General features: G+C 41.6%; 1 protein-coding gene across 1 annotated transcript in view; it reads left to right on the forward strand.

Moving 5' to 3' along the window:
- The window catches only part of AMOTL1 (angiomotin like 1), a 98,079-nt gene that overhangs the window by 54,235 nt on the left and 18,351 nt on the right, over positions 1–25,493 (forward strand). The window contains exons 5-9 of the mRNA XM_042458663.1: positions 4,729–5,032; positions 11,542–11,686; positions 14,702–14,791; positions 21,519–21,664; positions 23,426–23,575. Of these exons, the coding sequence (XP_042314597.1) occupies positions 4,729–5,032; positions 11,542–11,686; positions 14,702–14,791; positions 21,519–21,664; positions 23,426–23,575 (835 nt within the window). The remainder of the gene's footprint in view (positions 1–4,728; positions 5,033–11,541; positions 11,687–14,701; positions 14,792–21,518; positions 21,665–23,425; positions 23,576–25,493) is intronic.

The following is a 25,493-nucleotide window of genomic DNA, read 5'->3' on the forward strand; positions in this document are numbered from 1 at the left end:
TTCCTGCACCATTTTTTTAAAAGAGAAAAAGCTAAATAGACCAGTGGTTCTCAAATGGTGGGATGGGCTCCCCCCCCCAGGGGTGTGTAAGAGTTGCTCAGTGGGTGTGTGGGATTTGGAGGCCCTGATGCCTCTTCATCCTCCTCCTCTTCTCAAACTTTTTAATGTGTGAAATTTACACATGGATTGAGCTAAATATTAAATTTACTTTAAAAAAAACTGTTCTAATTTGAACAACGTTGTTTCCTTATAAAATGTTAAGATATGAATATGTGTGAATGTGCAAATGAAAATACACACACTAAATGAACAAAATATTTTTTATTTATATGCTATGTCAAGTGAGGAGTGTGTGTGTGATGTCTGCATATAGATATAAAGGGGGATCCCAAGGGCAAAAAGCTTGGGTACCACTAAAAGACCATTGCACAGTTGCTGAACAAATGTTTTACATGTGGAAGTTTCTAATTTTAGTCTCTGATTTCTCCAGATAAAAGGATTTCAAGAAGCAGATGTTGATGGGAAGGATCTACTAAGACCCTGCAGAGCCACAGCTGTGTTATATTTGGGCATGCCATACTGCAGAATTAATGCAGTTTTGACACTACTTTAACTGTCATGGCTCCATCCTATGGAATCCTGGGATTTGTTGTTTGTTGTGGCACCAGAGCTCTCTGACAGAGAAGGCTAAAGATCTCACAAAGCTACAGATCCCAGAATTCCATAGCATTGAGCCATGGCAGTTAAAGTGGTATCAAACTGCATTAATTCTGCAATGTAGATGAACCTTCCATTGATTTCCTGTGTTCTTAAACCAAAATTTTATTCAGAGCTCTCTGTGTGATTTCTACAGTTCCACATCCAATTTGGAGGTGCCATCTTCAGCTGTGTCTGTGACTGGTTCTCTAGTGTTTAATTAACCAGAGCACTGCTTTTGCCAGGGTTGGGGAGCTTTAGCCTGTGGGTCTGATCCAACCCATTAATATTCTCCACAAGGTCCACAGAGGTCTGCAGAAATGTGTTTTTGATCCATGTCATCTGCAGAACTCTCTTCCAGCACCACATTTCAAATGTGTTGATTTTCTTCCTATCAGCTTTCTTCACTGTCTAGCTTTCACACCCATACACAGAAATTGGAAATACAATCTGATGGATATTGTGACTTTGGTATTCAGTGCTACTAGCATTCATTCCTCTCCCCTTTCCATTTTTGAAAATAAAATAAAATAAAATAAAATAAAAGGGCCTTGACAGCAGATTTTGGATGTCATGCAAGTTGTTAGCTATTTCATTTATTCTTATAGTATTTACCTTATATACTCTACTGTAGGTCGACTCATGTATAAGTGGAGGGCAGGTTTTTGGGGCCAAAATTATGGATTTTGATATGACCCATGGATAAGTCGAAGGTAAAACTTAGGGGCATATAACAAGATGTACAGGACAAAGCAAAGGAAAACAATGCCAGAAAACTTGCCTTGCAAAATCCCAGCAGGCGTAATAGTTTGTGATCACACTAACACATTTATTATCACACTATAATAAATGCATCCCTTAGAGAGGGGAAATTTCCATCAGCACTTAAGCATGCAGTGGTTAAGCCACTCTTAAAGAAACCCTCTCTAGATCCCCTGATAAGGAACAACTATAGGCCAATCTCTTTACTACCATTTTTGGGCAAACTGCTTGAGAGGGCAGTCGCCTTCCCACTCCAGGCTGTCTTGGATGAAGCTGATTATCTGGACCCATTTCTAACTGGCTTTAGGGCGGGATACAGAGTTGAAACTGCCATGGTCGCCCTAGTCGATGTTTTCCGTCTGGACATCGACAGGGGAAGTGTGGCTCTGTTGGTGCTCTTAGACATCTTAGCAGCATTCGATACCATTGACCATGGTATCCTTCTGGAGCGCCTGAGGGAGCTAGGTATTGGGGGCACTGCGCTCCAGTGGTTCTGTTCCTATCTCTTGAGCAGATTCCAAATGGTGATGCTGGGGGACAGTTGTTCTCGCAAAAGGGAACTGACATCTGGTGTCCCTCAGGGCGCTATTCTGTCCCCCCATGCTTTTTAACATTTACATGAAGCCGCTGGGAGAGATCATCTGGAGATATGGGGCGCGGTGTTATCAATATGCCAATGACACCCAAATTCACTTCTCTATTCTCCGACTGCTGCAGTGACTAGGGATGGCATCTCTCCTCTGAATGCCTGCCTTGAGTCTGTAATGGGCTGGATGAGGGCAAACAAACTCAAGCTGAATCCAGAGAAAACGGAGGTACTTGTGATAGGCACCCCAAGTCCAGACAGAGAAATTTGCCACCCGGTCCTGGACGGGGTCACACTTTCCCCAAAGGACAAAGTTCGCAGTTTGGGAGTACTCCTGGACTCATCCCTACAGTTATCATCTCAAGTGGATGCGATGGCCAGGAGTGCTTGGTACCAGCTTCGGCTGATAAGCCAACTGCGCCCCTGTCTGGACCGAAAGGACCTTGAAACTGTAGTACACACACTGATAACCTCTCGTTTAGATTACTGTAATGCGCTCTACATGGGGCTACCTTTGTACCAAGTTCGGAAGCTTCAGCTAGTCCAAAATGCCGCAGCCAGATTGGTCACTGGTGCCTCAAGGTCAGACCACATAACACCTGTACTAAAATCCTTACACTGGCTGCCAATTAGCTTCCGGGCGCAATACAAAATGTTGGTGATCACCTTTAAAGCCCTATACGGCTTGGGCCTGAGTTACTTAAGGGAACGCCTCTCCCGACATAATCCGCCCGGCGCTCTCAGAACATCTGGGAAGATCCTACTTGAACACCCCAAGGTGAGATTAACATCTACTGACCAGAGAGCAGTCTTAGCTAGGGCCCCAATGATTTGGAACAACCTTCCGGAAGAGCTTTGACTCATTCCCACCTTGGACGCCTTCAAAAAGGTGCTGAAAACATACCTCTTCCGGCAAGCATACCCTCCTGATCTTTTATAGATTCAACAAGTTCGCTACCTCCCAATCAGGAGTCTACCTCAGGCTGTGATAATTTTTATATTGTACCAATTGTTTTTAGATATGTTTTATATTGTGATTTTAAATAACTGTTATTAGTATCATTGTGTTTGTATAATTCTGTTGTAATCCCGCCTCGATCCATTGGGAGAGGAGGGACAATATAAATAAAACTTCTTCTTCTTCTTCTTCTTCTTCTTCTTATTATTATTATTATTATTATTATTATTATTATTAAAGACTGGATGGATAACAGAGGGGGGTCGGTGTCAGTGCTTCCAGGACAAATTACACTGTTGCCTTTCATCAGGCAATGGTTCCTTTTTAAAATGAGAGTTAAAGTACGGTACCTACATTGACTCATGGATAACTTGATTCAGGTTTTTTGGGTCAATTTTTTGACCTAAATTTCTAGACTTATACATGAGTATATACAGTGTTTATTTACTTATTTATGGTAGAGTCAGCTTAGCATAGTGGTTTGAATATTGGACTAGGACTCCAGGAGGCCAGGGTTTGAATTTGCGTTCAACCGTGAAACCCCATTGGGTGGCCTTGAGCAAGTCACACTCTCTTAGCCTAAAAGCAAAGGCAAATAAATCTTTCCAAGAAAATCCTACGATAGGATCACCACAAGTTGGAGTTGGCTTGAAGGCATATAACAGCCTTAAGTATTTTAATGCTGGGTGGGTCCAGTTATGTTCTTATGGGATATTTTGCCTCATCTGCCAAAATAATTTGGGTGGCTTTAGATATTATCTAACTTGACCTGACCAAGTGGCAGTGCCATTTGCTGGTATACCTCAGGTAACATAGTATTTTGGGCTGGCTCTATCTGTAAATACCACACACAGTGGCTGTATAATCATAACACCCTATCAAACTGTATTGCATTGGCTGCACCCACACTGCAGAAATAATGCAGTTTGATACCACTTTAACTGCCATGGCTCAGTGCTGTGGAATCCTGGCATTGGTAGTTTGGTTTGGCACCAGAGCTCTCTGACAAGAAAGGCTAAATATCTCACAGAACTACGATCCCCAGAATTCCATATCATTGAACCCTGGCAGTTAAAATGGTGTCAAACTGGATTATTTCTGTAGTGCAGTTGTAGACAGTATTTGTATCAAATAACTTTTACTTCTGAAAGTCTTTTTATCTACATGCTAGTGTGAGTGATGGCACCAAGACACAATATTTCCCATATGAACCTGCCTGAGTTTTTAGAATTTCTTGGGAATGCTTTGTCTTTGTCCCATCACCTGCATGAGTGTGTTTGGTCAGAATATGAGAGAGTCTTTTTGGTGGCTACACTCATGTTGTGGAATGTCCTTCTACAAGAGAAAAGGCTGGTCCACTCTTCTCTGTTCAACCAATCGGCAAATATATATATATATTTCCTGGTGAGGCTTTTGGCCATTAGCTGGTTGTTGCAGACAGGTCTTTTAATGGCTATGTGTGTGTTTATTGTACTCCATTCCCCTTCTTATATTTTTAAATGTTTAGTTTTCATATGATAGTTTACTCTAAAGGCTTTTTAATTTGTTCTTTATGTTTATAACATTGATTTTAGATGAGTTTTGCTTTAACCTGGTAAGCTGTCTTGGGTTCCATAATGGTAGAAAGGCAGGATGAATAAATGAACTAAATTGTACTTCTTCTCATCGAAAACTGATAATCCGGTTAATCTTTATCCCATTCCCCCTTGCCTTTTCCTTCATCTAGCCGTCAATGCCAGTCATCTTTCCCATCAATGCCAGCACAACAACAGCATAGTCCGATGTCATCCCAGGCCTCCTCTCTTAGCGGACCATTGCATTCCACATCTTTGCCACCCCTCTCGATGGCCACAACATCCCAGTCTTTGCCTGCAACGCCACCAGGCCAGCAACAGCAGCAGCAGCTCTCACCAGATGCATTTACTATAGTGCAGCGAGCCCAGCAAATGGTGGAGATGCTATCAGAAGACAATGAGGCCTTGCAGAAGGAGCTGGAGGGCTACTATGAGAAAGCTGACAAACTTGAGAAGGTATGTAGCATGGTTGAGAGGAAGGAAGGGTCTTTGTTCAGGGTTGGAGCATGTGCTTTGCTTGCAAAATGTCCCAAGCTCAATCCAGGTACAGTACTGTTGGAAAAGACCTGGAGAACAGTGGCCAGTCAGTGTAAACAATACACTGGGTGAGACTTTGCATAAAACAGGTTCCTGTATCCCTGTGCTTCTGATGCTCTTCAGTGACATGATAAAAGAGTACCATATAGTGTGTGTGTGTGTGTTTGTGTATGTCTTGAAGTCATCTGTTGGCTTATGGCAACCCCATGAATTTCATGGGGTTTTCTTAAGCAAGAAATACTCAGAGGTGGTTTTGCTAGTTCCTTCCTCTGAAATATAGCCTGCAGGGCCTTGTATTCATTTATGGTCTCCCATTCAAGTATGAAACAGGGCTGACCCTGCATAACTTTCAAGATCAGATGGGATCTGGTGCCTTTAAGGTATCTAGGCCACTTACTTGGCAATAAAAACAGCATGTCCTAGTTCTGCTTTCCAGTGTTGTAGACTCCCAACTCCGATCATCCCCAGCCAGCATGGCTAATCACAAGGATTCTGGGAGTTGAATTACCAGGGGTCAAGCATGATCATTGGTCAAGCAAGCTTTGGAGTACTTCTAGAAGGCACCAAGTAGAGAAAGGCTGTCTCAGTTGGTCCTAGATAGGGTTGAACTAATTTCAGGCTTTCAGGATTTACTTTTTATGTTTTATTAGAACCCTGAGTTCCACTAAGATGAACCATTTACATAAGGCATAACATATAAAATTACAGTCGCTCCTCCTAACCTGCGGGGATCCATTCCGGACCCCCTCCCCCGTGAGTTAGGAGACTTGCAGACAATCAAGCCCCATTAAAATGAATGGGGTGTGCTCCTGCACATGAGCATAGGGCATGCACTGCGAGAGTATGCCCCATTCACCTCAGTGGCGGGTCACCCCTCCGCGGATCGTCAAGTCCACCAATATCAAGTCTGTAGACTTGGAGGGGCGACTGTAAAGAGTTTTGAGCTAAGGTGTTTCTTTCTGAACAGCAGAACTGAATGTAATTCATAGTTCTTCCACATAAAAATCCCCTTTTGGTAACCATAGACTTTCTTAGTTTTAGTAATATAATTTGCATATTGAGGAATAATTTTGTTGCTGCTTTTCCTAAACATTTGGATGTCAGGAACCCTTGCTGATCTACTGTAGATCATGCAGAAAGCTATCAGTAGATTCCAGTCTACAGTTGGAATTCCACTTGTCCATAACATGAGAAACACAGGGACATCTAGATCACAACCAATGTCAGTGGAGTGAGATTTTAGCAGGGCCGGCTCATCCATATAGGCGAACCAGACAGCCGCCTAGGGCAGCAAAATTTAGGGACAGCTTGGTGGCTTTTTTGTATAATTTTTTGTGTAATTAAACAATATTAAAGTGAAAACTCATTACTGCAAACGATGTAAAAGCAAGATACCATATGATGGTTTCTTTACATAAATGTGCACACGCCCGTGTCTAGGGTATGGTCATATGGTACATCATCCACCTTCTGCATCCATCTCGAATGTGACCTCAAGGTCAACAGCCCTCTCTCCTCTCGCTGCCCACCCACCTTACCCTTGGTGCCACAACACGGAACGCCAGTTGCCAGTCGTCTTGAGTTTACTGTTTACAACAAACAAACTAGTCTGTTTTCGTGTTTTTTTATAGTGGTCATGCAGTAGTGTTTCAGTGTTTGTGTTTGATTTGAATGTTTGCCTAGTATGTTTAATATGCATTAAAACAAGTTTTAAACTGAGTAAAGAGGAAGTTTTAGTTGTTTTGGTGAGTACTCTGTTTATTATTAAATTATCTTAGGGGATAGTGGGGTGCACAGTTGCCCTGTATCCTACGTCTTTTATCATTGTGTAATCAGAAAAAGAATGTTGTTCTATAAAAGGCAATAAATTAGGCTACAGAGACAATAAAAGCAGAAGGCTAAAACTTTAATAAAAGGAGACGAACTACTTATATTGACTAAACACTCTAACCTATACAATAAAATAATACAAAGAACATTCGTTAAATAGCAAAATTAGTCTAACCTAACCTAACCTAACCTACTTAGTAATTGGACTTGTTTTACTCTCTTTAAAAAAATACTTTAAACTTATGTCAAAAATGATTTTATAGTTTTCAAACCCAATTTAAATAGTAGCCTGTAAAAACCTAATTGGCTTTTTGGCTAATTCTCAAGAAAGATTGGAACCTAAGTTTTATGTCATGTTTAGTTTTAACAAATGAAACAGCGGAAATCAAGGGGTGAAAATAATTATGGGGTGCGACAGGGGGTGCCAAAATATTTCTCACCTAGGGTGACCAAATACCTAGAGATCTTCGACATCTCCAGAATAAATCCCATTTCAGCTGTGGACTCTCTTAAGCTGGGGCCCTCCAGATATGAATGTATTATAGCTCGCTTCACCCCTTTCCACTAACAATGCTGCAAGGAGGAAGGGGGCTGTTGTCCAAAACATGAGGGGAAGGGGCATGTTCCCATTCTTAATTTTCTACCATGCCATTTCATTATAAAAACAATATTTGAATAGGTTACGTTAGCATGGTTGCGCAGTGTGCGTAGGTTAACGCTGAAACTTGGCACCAGGAAGACTACCTGAGAAGCGATGAAAAGCTGTCTGCATGGAAGAGAAATTCCTCTCTACCTCCAGAAGCTGATAAAGGAGACTCGAGGCAGATGTCTCATAATGAGGCTCTTTAATCTTCAGTTGCTCTATGTACAAGTTTGTCTTCTCTGACAAACCTACTCGCATAACACCACAACAACATCAACCCACACTGTACAATGAGGCTCCACCCTTATATACATTTGTGCCATGTGGCCACTTAGTCCAGCCTCTTCCTGGTGTGTCACCTTAAACCCAGGCCCCAGGCAGGGTGATTCCATGCTTTTGCAGCACTTTGCAATACTTTCCACCTCATGATGATATCACTGTGACAGCACATCCTGTGACTCAGCACAGCCCAAATGCTTAGTCATCATGGCTGCAGGTGACCTATAGTTACCCTGTCACCTTTCACCCACATCTGGACATTTTCTTTCTGGATCATATTCCAACAGGTTATACTAGTTACATGATGCTACCACTTCCCACTGTAGCATCAGTGAGAACTGTGTGACTCATCTGGTAGTGTTTGACTGTAGCTCCCATCATCCCTCACCATTGACTGTGTGGCTGGGAGTTGCAGTCCAACTATATCTGTAGGGCCACACATTCTCCATCTCTGTTCTAAGTAGCTACAGTATATGCAAGGAACCATTTTGCTTTTCATTACCTTTTAGAGTTGCTGTTGCTTACTGTAATAATATCTGCTTTGAATTCTGTCACATGCTGTAAAAACATAATGATGATGACGACTTGACCCATAGTAAATTTGCTGCTATGCTGTTTTATAGAACTTGGATTGCCTTTCTCTTTGGCAGTATTTTTTCCAGTTCTTGCCATATTTTAACACAGCTTGCTCTCTTTATATCCCATGCCAAAAACCAGGTCTCCAGACTGTCAGCATGATTTTCTTTCCTGAACTAGCTGGCAGGGGGTTCCCTTTGTCAGTTCACATGCCGCCCTTTTTAATTGTTGCTTCTTAACTCATTGGGAAGTGTCCAGTTTAATATTTTCCCACTGAAGGCAGCACATTTTGCTCCAAATTTTCCAACATGTCTCTCTGGTGGCACGAAAGTCTTAGGGGAAAAAAAAGGTAGAAAATGGGTTTCTTTTGAGAATGCAATCATCATTTGTGCACTCAGTAATGGATCAAGGAATTAGTAATTTTAAATTTGGGACTCAGTAGTCTTAAAAAAGAGAGCCTGGCTTTAGAGGATAAGGCATATTATGTCATATTAAAATGCAGTCACCCAGCCGGCCAGCCCTATTGTCTGTGGATCTTTCTCATTCAGGTGAGAAGGGCTCTGGATTTCTTCTTGAAAGTCCTATCTTGATGGTACTACATGCCTCTGATGGCATTATACTGAGGGTATAGTTCATTCTAGATTCACTCCAAGTACATAATTCAGTAACAGGGATAAAATTCAACCTTTGGAGAATCTCAAGTTGTGTTGACAAGTTGTATGAGTGGAAGACCACTGGGCAACTTGGCTTTCCTGCCCCCTTTTGTCTACTTGCTTGTTGTGCACCGCTGTGATCTTTGGAATAGCGGTATAGAAATAAATTGTATTATTATTATTATTATTATTATTATTACTAGAGTTGAAAAAGTTTCTGAAGATCTCCTTGGAAAAAGCCTGCAATGTGACACGAGAGACTACCTGTAGAGAAATTTGCTGAAAACTAGGCAGAAAAAGCTTCTAAGAGTAAGGCTTTGGGAATTGGAAAAAATATCTCTCCATAAACAGGACTGTTAAACAATACAAATGGGATTAGGCTTCCTACTTTTATATATATATGAAATGTTTGGAGTTGCCAACTGCCAAAAGTTCTGCTGTGAATATATTGAATGTGTAACCCTGAGAAGACCACCAGTTTAATATACATTCCCCTGAAAGGTTTGGACTTTTTACAAAAGAGTACGTATTAAATTTTTAAAGAAAAATACAATCCATCATTAAGCATTTAGAACTTGCTTCTTTTTGGTTGTGGAATACTGTATAATATGTGCTTTGCTGTATCTGTTTGTCACTTAATTGTAAGCCAATTTGGGACCCAGGAAAGTGAGATATAAAGAACACAATAGACAAACCTTCATAAATCTGGCATTGTTCAGCTAGTTCAGGGGTGAAGTGATATGGCTACTTGAAGTGCATCTCCCAGTGTTCCTCACCGCCATTGGCTATGCTGTTTAAGGATGCTGGGTTACAGTCCAACAATATCTCTGGATTCCCACTCCTGAGCTAGATGGATCAGTGATGTGGCGTGGTAGAAAATAGCTTCAACTATCACTGGCAGTGGTTTTACAGATTGCCAGGAAGAAACTTGGAAAGGTGCTTTAAAACTAAATATTGCAATTTGCTATTATATGTAAATAACATTTATTCGTTATTCATTCTGATGCTGTTTTTCTTTTGTTACTCTTTAGTTTCCTTTGTTTTTGAAACCTAAAACAGTAAAAAAAGTCCTATTTGTGGGGGTGGGGTGGGTTGAAATGATCCTCCTTCATCCTCCATCTTGGAGAAAGGAAAATAATAAATAAATAAATAAATAAAAATTTATTTGTATACCGCCCTTCTAAAAATCAGGGCGGTGAACAACAATCATAACATACACATCAGGGCCATACAAAATACATTTAAAACAATTCAAAAAAATAATAAATTTCATGCGGCAAAGCAGTGCTGACGAGAGGAGGGGGGGAGAACACTGGTCAGGGGTACGCTGTTCGAATAAATGGGTTTTTAGCCTTCTGAATGGACTAGGGAGGTGGCTGACGGAGCCAAAGGGCAGCGCGTTCCAGAGGTTGGGGGCTAGATGGAAAAGCCCTCCTAGAGGTGGAATTATATTTCATCACTCTGGAACCTTAACAATAGTGCCCTGATGATCTGAGTGCGCGGGGCGGATTGAACGAGAGAGAGGCGTCCTCCAGATACCCTCCAGATACCCTCCCTCCAGAAAGGGAGGCTAGCTCCACCAGGTCTGCCTGGAAGAAGAAAGCCCCCTTCATCCACCATCTTGAGGGAGAGAGAGGCAGCGAGCTCCAAGAAGCCAGCCCTCCCTCCAGTCCATCTGCCTGTCCAGGCCTTGAGGTAGAGAAGAACTGTTGGACCTCACTCCCTCTCTTTGTCTCGTTTCTCTTTTAGATTGTAAGCTGAGGGCAGGTAACCATCTAATTAAAAAGATATATTGTACAGCGTTGTGTAATTTACAGCACTTAATAATAAAGGTTAATAATAAATAATAATAATAATAATAATAAGAATAATAAAATAATCCCTCCAAAGTAATTTACCCTTTTTTAAAAGTAAGGGTAAAAGTGACAAGCAAATGTTTGACTGCCATCTGGAGAAAACAACATTGGGGACCTAGTTTTTAGATTTCTTTCAAAAGGAGATTCTTTATCACTACCCAAACTAACACACTACAGGGAACCTTCTTCATTTGTTACTTGGAAGTCTAGGTTTTGGACAGAGGCCATCCTCAGTTCCTGCCAGGAGATACAAAGATACTGAGACCTTTGAGACTGAAAGCACTTGCCCTGCCACGAAGAGGCTCTCTCCCTTCCATTGCTGTGATTGGAAAACTTCTGTGGGTGATAGGGAGCTGATTGCTTTCAGCAGTAATACAGCTATGAAGGCCTGTTGGAGGAGTTTCCTCCACTTTGGCCTCACGTAGGAGAATTCTTCCGGCAAAATCATGTTAGTGTGAAAGGGGCACACAACTTCCTGGCTGCCACCACAAAACCTTTCTTTCAGAAGTTTCACAGATGACTGACACGCCCTCCTGTCCCAGCTCCTGATTGGAATGTTGATTTCTTTTCTTTATCTTTTCTTTTCCCCAGTTTGAACAGAAAATCCAGAAGATTTCGGAAGCTTATGAAGACCTAGTGAAGACTACCACCAAGAGAGAGTCATTAGACAAGGCAATGCGTAACAAACTTGAAGGGGAAATTAGGAGGCTCCATGATTTCAACAGGGACTTGCGTGGTATGCCTTTTTGACAAAGGTCTTTTCATTTTTCATTGCATTTGTGTTGTGTTCCAGTGATCAAATTCCAGATTGCCACATCAGAGACTGGACAAATTATTTTCCGTCATAAATTTTAGAGAGCTATTTATTATGGTTAGGGCAGCCTAAAGGATTTGCTCTGCTTAACTCCTTCCTTGCTAAACCCTCTGTGGAATGCAGTACCCTCAGTGGATACATTTGGATGGCACACTGAAAAATCACAGTCGAATGTTATGGGAAGGAGGGTGACCAAGTTTGTTTGCTGCCCCTTCCCCGCTGCTATTCCCCCAGCATCAAGGAGATTGGAGTTGTTTCATTTAAGATAAGAAATGTATTTAATATTAACAATGATTTAGAGGGAACAAACAGACTTGCAAACTACCATTTCAAGTTGGCTGGTTCCCCTAGATCAGCTGCTGCTTCTATCACCACCACACCACCACCACCGTATTTATTTATATCCTGCCTTTCCCCCAAGATGAACTCAAGGCAGCTTGCACATTAAAACTGTATCAAACTATGAACCATATTAAAAACATACAGTTTAAAAGATTTTTAAAACAGTATGATGAAAACAATGCAGGGCTTGCAGCCCTTTTTCAGTTCTAAAAGGCTGTTTGAATAAAAAGGTTTTGGTCTACTGACGGAAGGACAGAAAGGGGGGGAGCATTCTAATTTCCCTACGGAGGGAGTTCCAAAGTGTAGGGGCAGCCATTGAGAAGGCCCTCTCTTGTGTTCGCACCAGACATGCCTGTGAAGGCAGTGAATGTGGTGGGACAAAGAAAAGGGCCTCTCCTGTGGATATGAGAGTCCATGCAGACATATATTGGGAGATGTGGTCTGTCATATAGCCTAAGTGGACCTAGGTGGTGTAGCTTTCCCCCAGCTTAGGATACTCTATATGTTTTGGGATTCACCTTCCAGGGTTGATGGGAGTTTCATTTCATAGCATCTGGAGGCAGCAGGTTGAGAAAGCTGGTACTAAACCACAATTGAGACTAACTAAAGCTTTTCTGGGTTTGGAGATTCCAAGAAACTGGGGTTAGTTGAAAACACAACCAGATCTTCCAATCTGTTGACAGAGTCGGAAGCGCACAGTCCCAGAGGCTCATGCACCAAACACTAAACATAACTTGTAAGCCAGTCCACTGTTTTATACTAGAAAGAAAGCTGAATATTACATGCATTACTTTTTCCTTAATTGGCTTTTGCTGAACATTTCTTGATGGTATACATAAGCAAAGGAGCCCCATTTCCCATCTCATTAGGTCTCCTAATTTATAAAGATTTATAAAATTAGATCTAGATATAATCAAATGACTAATCCCCCCCACGAAAAAAGTACAGCAAAACACATGTATATTAAAAGCATCTGAACAATCTTCATTCTATTGCCATTTCTGTCAAGGACCAAGCTTCTACTAGAATCTACTGTAAATATTATTGAATGTTTCAGAAGAATGTCATTTTATAAATCTGAATTAAAAATAAAATGCAAATAGACAACATCTGGGATTGAGGCCTCTGATTAAAACTCCCAACACCAATTAGAGCTTTAAAAAGTCACTTTTTGGATTAGAAATCCTGTAATTCCCCAGCCAACAAAGCCACTGAATTTGCATCCCGTGTGATTTGGGAGTTGTAGGCCAAACAAGAACTTTTCTAAGCACTGCAGCTAAACTCTGAATTTTATCATTGCCTATGTTAAGATGATAGTGTAGTCAGTCCCACACATGGAACAAACCTAACAAAACCTTTAGAGGCCCTGGAAAATGGCTCCAAGTCAGAATACTGGATGGTTTCTTTTTTTCTCTCTCTGTGTATCTTATTCTTTTATGTCTCACTTTTCTCAGAATACAGAGAATACAGACTATGAGGGCTAGATATACCAATGGTATAACTCTTGCATGCCTCCAGTGTTTGTTCTTTCTGGAAAAGTAAAGATATCTTTTGGTGGGCTTTCAGCGGGAAAAATAGTGTCATGATTTATAGTGATGGCAAGCAGAGCCAGTGCTGTTGTAAACAGAGTGAGGCAGCCATCTTATGGAGTAGATTTTGAGGATCATGAAAAGCCAGCAAACTGAGTAATTTGCATTGCTAGTATATTATTATTTTTAACACACTGGATGGAGAGATATGCTTGCAAGATTTTGTTCCTAATATGCTGGATTAATTTGACAGGTTTAGGGGTACTATGAACTTTCCTTTGGATGGGTGGGGCACCTGTTGCTGCTTAACCTCAGGCAGCAAAATGTCTTAGGCTTGCCCTCCACCCACCTATGGAAAATGAAAAGAGTGTTTGAAGAAGCAGCATCTCTCAGGTTACTAGTTTGGCATGGGGAGGAATAACAGTAGGAGGAAAATAAAAACAAAAGCAAAAAAGACATATCCAATAGGTGTGCTGCAGAAAAGAGACAGAGAATTAATCTACACTGTAGATAGAAATATACATGTCTCCATTCTGTGGAATCCTGGGATTTGTAGTTTGATGTGGTATTGAGCCTGGTCTGACAGAGAACTCTGGTGTTTCACCAAACTACAAATCCCAGGGTTCTGTAGGAGAAGTCATGGCAGTTAAAGTGGTATCAGACTTCTGCAGTGTGAATATACTCAGAGTCTCATGATGTTGAAAAGAGAGATGCTTTTGAATAATGGGGACCACAGCAGGGAGACTTCTTACCTATTGGACAACCTTCAATCTGGGCTGAATCACTAGCTTCAGATGAACTCTAATTTCCAAAGGGTTGCCTAGCAATTTCTTAAGAAGGCAGATATTTTTTGTGAAAGTTGCTAAGGCCATTCAAAATACAGGTTGGTCATATCAGTCCTTCAGCATAATCTATTACTTGTTGCTCTATAAATAGGTCCGCTTCCACATGAGTTTGTAATTCTCTTTATATCATATCTGTTGATATGTATTTTATTTTGTAGTTGGCCTTCAGTCTCGTACGCAGAATTTTTCTTCTTCTTTAACTGTTTTCAATTTCTGTGCAGAGCGATTAGAGACTGCCAATAGGCAGCTTGCCTGCCGAGAGTTCGATGGACATGAAGATAAGGCAACAGAAGATCTTTATGCTTCTCAGAGTGAGTATCATGAAGGTGTATGCAGTATGTTGTGTGTATGTGATTTGACATCATTTCTTAACAGCTTTTTAGCTGAAGCTATAAGGTTATTTATAGCTATTAGCTATAAATGTGTTTTACTGTATGCTGCAGCTCTTACGTAGGTGGTGGGTGGAGAAATGGGAACACTTTTGATAAATATTTTGATGTCAGTGAACAGTCTCAAGAGAAATGCACTTCCTAGAGAGATGATTTTTTCCTCTCCTTTGTGGATAATTCTGAATTCATTCAGGTTCAGATCTGAGAATATAATTCCTTGTTCCATAGGTTTTAATAGGCCTTCTTTTATATTTCCATAGCACCATGGGGTACATTTCTCTGGGGTTTCCTTGTGTGATATTTTATTAACATCCATATTCAGAGATGGGAACTTTTGTTGTCTTGGAGATCTGCTTTACCTCTAGCAAAACCTGATGGGGTCCACATGATAACAGTGGGTGAGGCCAAATCCCAAAGCAGAGGGAGTTACCGTACACATATGAATCTTAGCTTGCTTCATTCTACAATGAAGGGGAAAGACTTTTGCGTCCAGGTGCGCCTTCCCCAACATATGCAAGGTTTCTTTCATTCCTTTTTCTAAACTATTCTAGGCATGTCATTAAAATGAGGAGGTAACTTATGCTACTAAAACAGGCAGACAAAAGCCAGGCTACAGCCCATGGGTGACTTACTTGAAGGCTGTTTTTTGGACCCCACTGTTCTTATTTGCTGGTGGCAGCAGGTGGGAAAAATCTTCCTTTACCTCCTAGAAAGGAAGGAGAATCACTGTCCGGCACACTGGCAGAACTCAGTGGTTCAAGAAGGTTCTCTGCACTATTGACAGCTGCTCAGATTTTAACACCAACATGTATATCAACTTTTTGAATGTTTGAAGGGATGTCATGTAGATGATATAGCAGAGACTGCTCCAGACACTAGGAAGAGCTTTTCAACAGACCTCAAAGAGTGGTGAGCTTTCCTTCACTGGAAGTTTTAAAAAGAAGTTGCATGGCCATTTATCAGGAGGGCTTTAGCTATATATCCTTGAATAGCATGGGGTTTGGACAGGTTAGCCTTGGGGACCCTTTGGACTCTGATTCTATATGACTGCCAGATTTCTGCAGTAGTGATGCAACCCCTCATGGGTTACTGGAGTTCCAATTTGCAAAGAAGTAGCTGGCAGCATAAAAAGGAGGAAGGCCAGGGAAGGGAAAAAAGAGAAAGAAATACAGCAGCACCTTTCAAACAAACTGGTTTTTATCTTAGCATGAGCTATGATGGATATAAAGCCACTTCTTCAGATGCAGTACCAAGTAGTATTAAGGTCTCAGGCACAAAGTATGTTTATACAGTTAAGCATATTTCTGAAGGATACATATCTCACTCCCACAACTATTTGGAGTTCTGATGTAGCTCTTGGAAGTTTCCACCATTTGTCTTGAGAGGTTGTATTATCAATTCATAGCATGTAAGCAAATATAGTTCCTTGAAATGGGGTCATATAAAATAGCAAGGATCGTTGTCATCTATGCCAGGCAGTTCAGTGCTCCAAATAGGTGATAAAGTGTTTCCAAGAATAGAAAAAGGGTTATACAGAACCTCCTTAAGCAGGTCATGTTTATTTATAGTTATGATACCTATGGCCACAGGACTTGGCATATGTCATATACACAGTAGCCCTAGATGCAAAAGGGAAGTCTGGCATTCTGCAGTGTCTGCTAAGTTTTCCCTTGGGTGAATATAATTTTTTGTAAGACAACTCTGCTCTAAAAAGATCTTACCAATATTTCTCTAGGATATTAGCACGATCTTGGAGACTCTTTCCGAGAAATGAATGGCTCAGCTGTTATTTGTGGGCATCGGAATAATAGCCACGTCTGTGTATTTTCAATTTGTGGGATTATAATATTGTTAGGTAGCCTTGTGGGCTACTCCCAACTGCTCAGTCAAGTTGGTGTGTGTGTGTGTATTAAAAGACATTGGTCCAATGTGAATAATAATAATAATAATAATAATAATAATAATAATAATAATAATATCACTATATATATATTTGTTATATAGCAACAACAGTTAAACATTTTGTTTATTCTAATTATTTATATGCTGCCTCTCTCCCAGGAAGGTGACCCAAGGTGTCTATCCCTGCCAAAGGGGCATAGTCTAATAATCTCCTCTTTTAAAGGTCTCAGTAAAGTAGAGTAGATTCCCCTCTCCATTGATATACCACTGCTCCATTAGACAACAGTGGGATGTTTCACCAAAGGGGTCGCACCAGCTGATCACGGGCCCAAGGTATTTTGCTCAACATGGGTGAAGCACATTTCCTTGACCCTAATTCTAACGACTGCTTTCAGAAACAGTTTATAATAACTGGCTGAGAAATAAAACTGTGGACATAAATCAGCAGTTAGATTTTTTCTTTATGTTTAATGTAGCTGAAATTTTAGCAGAGCATCAGTGTCCTTTGCCTGTTTCCTGAGGTGTTCAGCTATCATCCCACTGGCCATGTTGGCTAGGAGTGTGGTAATTCTTGTCCAACACATCTGGGAGATGTCAGCGAGACTGTGATACAGAGTGAAAATGAAGGGAACATATGTTCAACTGGGTGTCCTGTTTTGCAAGGAAATGTGGCCACTCGATTTGGTGCATGGGTAGCCTGTCACAAAAAAACCCCAATATCATCTTTCAAAGAGAGGAGCAGAGGTAATATTGAAGAGGGAAGAGGTGTGGTGAAGAGGGTTGGTTGTCAGTAAGGTCTGTTGCTTACCCTTTTGGGCATAGGGAAGGACCCTTGGCAACCCTTTTGGACTCTCAGTGTTCAGCCATTCACCCTCATGTTCCTGCTAAGAGGTCTTTCATTTTGTCAAGGTCAAGAGGCCTTCAAATAAATGTCTGTTGCTGAATGAGCCAGCCTGCAGCTCATTCCAGAGCATGAGAACTGTGTGGAATGTTTGGCAGCAGCTGAAGCTGTAATCAGCTATGTGGATTCCTGTGTGTTCAGATGATTCACAAGCAATGCTCACTTGAATGGTGCAAGGCTAAATAAAGAACAGCAACACCCTCTGCAAGAAAGAGAAAGGATGTTGGTACTAGGAAACAGCTTTAGAATTGACAGCTGGTATAAAAGAGCAAGTATAAAAGGCCACAGCACTAGTTCCTACATTCTAGGAGCCATTTTGGTCTAATCACCACCTTGAAAGATTAAGCTGCTGCACATACAGGGTAGGTCTTTTTCTCTAGCAGCTCCTCAGTTGTGGAGATCTGGCTCTATCTTTACTGAGCTTCCAAAAGACAGCCTGAAGTATGTTAATCTCTCAGCCCTTTGTGTTTTAACATTGGTTTTAGTCTGCTTTTCAGGTAATTTTCAGGTATGGATCGTTTCCTGTTTTGTTCTTATATTGTGATTTTATGGTACATCACTTTGGGGTACCAGACAAGTGCCTTAATAAATACAAATAAACAAAACAAGGGACTCTCTGTATTCTGCCTTCAAAGAGGCTTTTAGTCATCATGTAAATCAAATAAAATGGAGGTACTCACTATAGGCAATCCTAATCTGGGAATAGTGATAAACTCTCCAGTTCTGGATGGGATCACACTTCCCCTAAACGACTGTGTTTATAGCTTGGGTGTACTCTTGGACTTGTCGCTTCAGCTGTCATCTCAGGTGGATGTGACGGCCAGGAGTGCCTTTTATCAGCTTCTGCTAATACGCCAGCTACGACCCTTCCTGGAATGGGAAAACCTAGAAACGGTTGTACATTCACTGGTAACCTCTCGTCTCGATTTCTACAATGTGCTCTACATGGGGAAACCCTCATGCCTTGCTCGGAAGCTGCAATTGGTCCAAAATATGGCAGCCAGATTGGTTACAAGGAGTTTGAAATTTGAACCTATTACACCTATCTTAAAATCCCTACACTAGCTGCCTATTAGCTTCCGAGCACAGTATAAGGTGTTGGTCATTACCTATAAAGCCCTACATGGCTTGGGTCCAGCTTACCTGAGAGAACGCCTCCTCCCATACAATCCTTCCCGCACTCTCAGGTCCTCTGGGAAGAATCTCTTGCAGTCCAAGAAAACCAGACTGGTATCGACTTCCCAGAGGATGTTTTCTGTTGCCACGCCAAAAGCCTGGAATGACTTTTCTGAAAAGTCTGAAAGAGATCCGCCATATAACATCTTTGGAGGCCTTTAAGAAGGCAATAAAAATGGATCTCTTCCAGCAGCCATTCCCAAATTGACCTCCTCGGAATGTTCACTCTCCAGTTGGGAATTATTATTTTTAATGCTATTTTAAGGTGAGAGGGAGATAGGGAATTAGATTTTATATGTTTTGCTATGTTTTTACTTGTGGTTTGTTGTGTTCTATTTTTATTGTTTTTATGTTTGTTGTTACCCGCCTCGATCCAACACAGGGAGAGGTGGGATACAAATAAATATCATCATCATCATCATCATCATCATGTATAGTACAGAAACAGGCAAGATCTCAAAGGATTTACCTGTGTTTTTAACAGCTGAAAAAAGTTGTCTCACTTTTGACATCGATGTGTGATGAAGAAGCCTGTGTGTAATGTATTTTGAATCTTTTGGTTGGCCTAAAAAGGTATCATTACCAAATGGGTTTTTTTGCTCTATTTTGTAGCATAGCCAACACAGCTACCCCGGATATATAAACGAAACAATAGACATTGTATACTAATAGGCTCCAAAGATATCATGACTTTGTCTCCCTATTTCAGACAAAACCTGTTGATCCAGAGATGTTTTATTGTTTCCTTCCTTCCTTCTTATTTTATTTATTAAATTGTTTTTATCCCATGTTTATAGCATGGGATCTTAGGTCGGCAAAGAGATAAAACAACATAACAATTCCAGATTAAAATCAGTAAATAATTTAAGACAAAAGTATACTGTATTAAACAATTCAAACAAAACAGCTTAAAATGACTACCAGAGTGGGTTTGTTGTTGTTGTTTTTTAAAAAGCATGTGCAGGCTTATAAGTAAATAAGTAAAACTGCAATAGTTTTAATAAAATGCTCCTTCCTGACCTAGCATCAAAGAGAACCAGACATTGCTGCCAGTTGGTTCTCTAAAGTGAGGGTATCCTATAAGTCAGGGTGCCATAGCCAAGAAGGACCTCTCCTGTGTCCTCCCACATTGTTTTGTTACCACTGGTGGGACACGGGTGAGTGTCCTTCAGAAGATTTCAGTCCTCAGGCAGGCATATATAAGGAGAAATACTCAAGTATCTAGGTCCTAAACTGTTTGGTGTTTTTGATGTGACCATCAGCACCTTGAATTCTTATCAGAATTCTTACCAGAAGCAAATTGGCAGCCACTTTTAGGCAGCTATCGCTGCACCGCTCACAATTATGGGGCTGGTCCTGCTGCCCCCATCATGATCTCTTCTTGATCTGTCGCTTAACCCCACTTCCCTGACTAATGTCCTACCCAGCATGGCTTTAGAGCTTTTTTGGTTGAATTTTTTTCCCTTTTATTCTGCTTAGTTCCGGAGCTCTGCAGCCCCAAACTAACTCTTTAAAAGTTTTTTTTAAAGAAAGAAAATATTTAAAGAAAAAACTAAAAGGTAATTAGGGCCCTTCATAATAGTGAGGGGGAATGGGATGGGGAGGAGGAGACATTGGCACCACGTGTCTGGCAATCACTTCCTTGAATGACATTTGCATTTGCAGACTTGTGTGATTCCCAGATCATTCACATGTTTTCCCTGTAAATGAAAAGGAATGGGTGAGGGACAGGGTAGCTATGGGAGGGAGGCATTGTTGTGTGATGAATTTCACCAAAGCCACTTCCTTTCTAGTGTACTTGCAGTTTAAAACCAGTGTGCAGTAATCTTCTTGGTTATCCCTGTTCTTTCAGTTTTTTTTCATATCCTCTGTCATTTCGTCTGCCCTCCTCCTTTCACACTTAAGTTATATAAACCATCCGGCCCTCCTCACTGCCAATTTCTTTCATTCCTTCCTCCTGCTGGAAATACTGGATATACTGAAGTTCTGCGGCACACCTGAAAGTAGTTTCAGACCTACTGGTTGGCCCCAGATGACAGTTTGAATGGAGATTTCAACCTGGGCCTCCCTCATTCTAGTCCAGCATTCTCCATCCACCATACCATATTGGTTCTCTGAGTGTACTTCTGTGGTGTGATACAGAGTTGTTACATTGTGGTTCATACAGGAAATATTGGTATTTATAATAAGCAGAGTGCATAATGCCCCAATGCAACATGAGCTTCTAGTATAAAACAGGATAGAAATAATGCAAGATGTTCTGGTAAGATTAAATAATAAAAGCTTACAGTATATTCATTGTTGCAAGAAATCCATCATCGATAGGAAAGCAAATAGACAAAAGAAAATTACGTATACTTCAGTAGAGAGAGTCCCTAATGCTGACTCTCATGTGTGCCGTGTATGAGCCATCCTGAGACTAACCCTTATGGATGCTTCCTTGTAAGTCAAAAGGTTGTAAAATACTAATACTGACTTTTGGAGAGAAGGAGGAAGTGACCTCTGTAGGCAGGGAGTAGAAAAAGCTTCAGTTACATATTTTAGGGGACATAGAGATGAAAACAAGATATGTACTTCAAAGTTTCCTCTCTACCCCAATTGCCAAAGAAACAAGCGTTTGATGTCTCTTCACTTTCAACAGTTGGTCTTGGCCTTTTATCACCCTTCCAGACAAAGAATATCTGAAAGAGAAAGAGAAACTAGAAATGGACTTGGCGTCCATGCGCCTGACCAATGAGGAGCAGAGAAGGCACATAGAAATCCTGGACCAGGCTCTGAACAGTGCACAAGCTAAAGTAATCAAACTGGAAGAAGAGGTGAGATCAAGGCATCCTTCACACTTCTCTCTCTCTTTCTGGATTGCTCAATGAAACAAAAAGCTTGAGTAGAATGGCAGATTGCTGATATTGTTTCATTCTTACACTTGCTTCAGGAAAAGAACTACTTTCACAAAGCTGGTCTTCTCCCCCTCACACACACACACACACACACACACACACACACACACACACACACCACACATATATACTCACTTTATTATTAGTAGTCACATCTAGAATCCAATCTTAACCTGGGGTGGGTTCCCCTTGATGTCATCTGGTGCAGTAACTCATAGTGTCAACGCTCCTCCTTGACCTACTCCCATACTATACTATAAAGAATCCTTAGTAATGGTTTTTGTACTTAATATTACAGATAAACATAATTCCCATATATCACTGATTGAAATGGTAATAGTTGCGACACAAATAACTAGCAAAATTTTACCTTTAAAATACAACATCATATGCACAGCCTAAATGCATCACATGTACATAGATTCATTTGGTTAGCGTGACAATTTGTTAAGATGTGATGTTTTTAAATAAACTTTAAAATAATTTTTTTAATTAATTTTTAAAAACTGGGGCTTCTCCTTCTTGCTCCCACTGACCCACTCACACCATCTCTTCAGCATTTAAAAGATCACAGGCAAATGCCACAGCCTGTTTCTGCCAAAAAGCAGATGTTTGGGGAACAGCAGTGTCACCTGCCCTTATCAGCCTGGTGTGGTCCACACTTCCCACACCCCCTAGTGACACCCCTGCGGTCTGGATCAGTTTCTCAATATTTTTTCAACATATAGTTCCAATGGTTGTCAGGACCCAATAGAATGAAAACTCTTAAAACAGAATAGTAACTTTTGCTTCCCAGTGGAGGCATCTGTGAAGACTCGGAGGGTGCTTTTTTAGCACCCTCCCATGCATTGAAGTCCCCTCCTCTGATCACTTCCCTAGTTGTGTCTCTTTAAATTATGAAGACTAACAAAAGCTAAGGGTCTAAGGAAGAGAGTGAACAGTCTTGAGAACTTTCTGAGTGGCAATGCTAGAAAAAAAAATTAAACGGAGGCACCAAAGAAGCAAAGTAAATTTGGGTGGCCAGGAATGGGGGGAGCTTTGTCCCATCTGTTAAATATCTGGAAGAGAGTCAAGAATATATTACATTTTAGTGCTTCCATTTCAGACATACTTTCTCCAAAGTTGGCTATATTGATTTTGATACTTTCTCCAAAGTTAGCCATATTGATTTTACTAAAGTAAATTTTCAAGAAGGCATATAATCTTCTTGAATTTCTAGTTTATGATTCAGCCACACTACAAGTGAAATGTACCTTTGCATTTAATATATAGCTCTTCTTTTTAAAATGCACATTTTAAAAGATTTTGTTCCTTGAGTGCAAGGAACGAATCAGTTATTGAGATGGCTGCAAGCTAGGAGAGAACATTTAACCCTTTCCTCCCATGCCACAGTCCTGGTGGCTGATTTCAAATACCTGAAGAGCTGCCATGAAGAAAGTGGAGTAGATGTGTTGTCTTTCTGAAATGATAGCTCTAGAGCCAGCATGTGGAAATTTCAGGGAAGGAGATTTCAGGTAGGAGGAGCTTCCTAACAGAGGATGGTTATCCTGCTACTGATATTTAACCAGAGGTGAGGCTGTATTTTCATCCTGCAATTGTTAATCTTGCATTGAGAGGGAGTTGGACCAGAAACTGTTCATGATGCCTTCCAAGACTGAAATTCTATGATTCTGCCCACAGCTGCGGAAAAAGCAAGCACACGTTGAGAAGGTAGAGAAGCTTCAGCAGGCACTGACACAGCTTCAGGCGGCCTATGAGAAGCGAGAGCAGATGGAGCGTCGGCTTCGTACAAGGCTGGAGAGAGAGCTGGAATCCTTGAGGCTCCAGCAGGTGAGATGAACTCAGGACTGTGCTTCCTGCAGACTCTTTAAAGGCTCAGTTCAGATCTGTGGCCATCCACATCCAGGCCGCTGGTGTGACAACACTATCCTATTACCTTGTCATTGTGTTCTGACTGGTCAAACCCTACAGTTGTGGGTATGTGTAGCATAGTGAGTCACATTCAATCATTTTCATTAAGTGGGAAGCCACTATGCCAGTTTCTGCTAGGGATGGAAAAGAAATTGTAGGAGGGGGATGCATTTCTCTTTGAATTATCCATTTTTGTTTAAGCATAGATCTTCTTTTATTACTTTCTGGATTGTCCAATGAAACAAAAAGCTTGAGCAGAATGGCAGATTGCTGATATTGTTTCACTCTTACACTTGCTTCAGGAAAAGAACTACTTCCACAAAGCTGGTCATGGCAAACAAAATTCCTTTTGGCTTAGGAAGTGGGAAAAAGGCTATGGCTTGGCCTTTTCTTTCTTTACTTTGTGAATAACACTAGGTTACTTAGGGGCTGTCACTATCTCCTGGCCTAGCCAATCCCTGTTGGTTCATCAGGACCTCCTCCTGGACTGTTTTTTGAGGTGGCATTTCAAAGCACTGTTTTACAGTGAGCTCCATTCCTTCCTGGAGGAGCAAGCCCAAAAGGTGGCACTCTTCAGCTCTGTGGCATCTGGCCTGTGGGTAGGGTTGCCATAAGTCAGGACGTCCAAACCGGGACAAATGTAGGACAACATTTTCAAATGTAGGACACTTTTTTTTTCTTTTTACATGGAGGACCCCCCTCCCCGCTCCTTCCCAGCCTCTGTGGAGGATGAGGCCCCCTCAGAGGCTGGGAAGGAGCCAGTGGGGCCGCCTGCGCGGGCACCCTCCTCCTCCTTCCCGGCCTTTGAGGGGACCGAGGCCCCCTCAGAGGCTGGGAAGGAGCTTGCGGGGTGCACGCGATCGCGAGTGGCCTCATCCTCCGCCCCAGGCCTCGCTGCCCTCCTCTTCCTTCTCCGCGCGGCCATGCGAGGTGGAGGAGGAGGAAGGCAGCGAGGCCCCGTGGGCCGCAGCCAACCCAGCTGCAACCGAGGTTGTCCCGGTTTTTGGCGGCACCCGGGATGGGAGAGGCCCAGTGCTGCCAAAACCGGGAAAATCCCGGTTGCAGCTGGGATATGGCAACCCTACCTGTGGGGGCCTTCAGGGCTTAGTTTTGTCCCCATAATATTCAACATCTACATCAAAGATGGGCAACTGTGGAAAGCTAGGGGACCACAGGAGACACTCAGACCATCATTCTACCCACAAACATATCAAAAAAATTATTGTGCGCTCAAACAACATTTATGGGTGTTTTGTTATGTTTTAGGCTTCTGTAGGCTGTTTTAGGTCCAGTGGATGCCTTTTTTTTAACAACAGGAAATGAGCAGAAATAATTTCCAGTTCATTTCCTGTTTTAAAAAAAAAAGACTTTTCCTGGGCCTCGGTTGACCCAACAACAGGATGGTGTCCGGGATTGCTGCCAGCAATCTCTGACTTATGCTGATAACCAAGCCTGCAGCCAACGCATGTAGGCAAAACAAACCTTGTGGAGAAGCAGTCAAAGAGCAAGCCGAGGAAACAAGCCGATGTCGGAGTTGCAGAAAGTCAAGCATGCCGAAAGACGAGCCGAAGTCAGGAAGCCAGAAAGCAGCATGGTCAAAACAGTCCGAGGTCACAATAGCCAAGAGATAACAAAGGTCCGGTCCGAGGTCAAGATAACAAGGTAGCAAGGTAACAAGATGTCAGGAGCTAGAGCGACAGCAATCACACCAAGGGCTCATGCAATAAACTCTAGCAATAAACTCAAGCCTCTCTCCCACTTAAATCAGGGAAGCTCTCCCTCGAGCCACCTGAGGCTGGTTTGCTAATTGTCTTTCTGCAATCCTCCTGGATCTGCA

This window comes from Sceloporus undulatus, chromosome 3 (genome assembly GCF_019175285.1).
Source record: "Sceloporus undulatus isolate JIND9_A2432 ecotype Alabama chromosome 3, SceUnd_v1.1, whole genome shotgun sequence".
Taxonomy (NCBI): Eukaryota; Metazoa; Chordata; class Lepidosauria; order Squamata; family Phrynosomatidae; genus Sceloporus; species Sceloporus undulatus.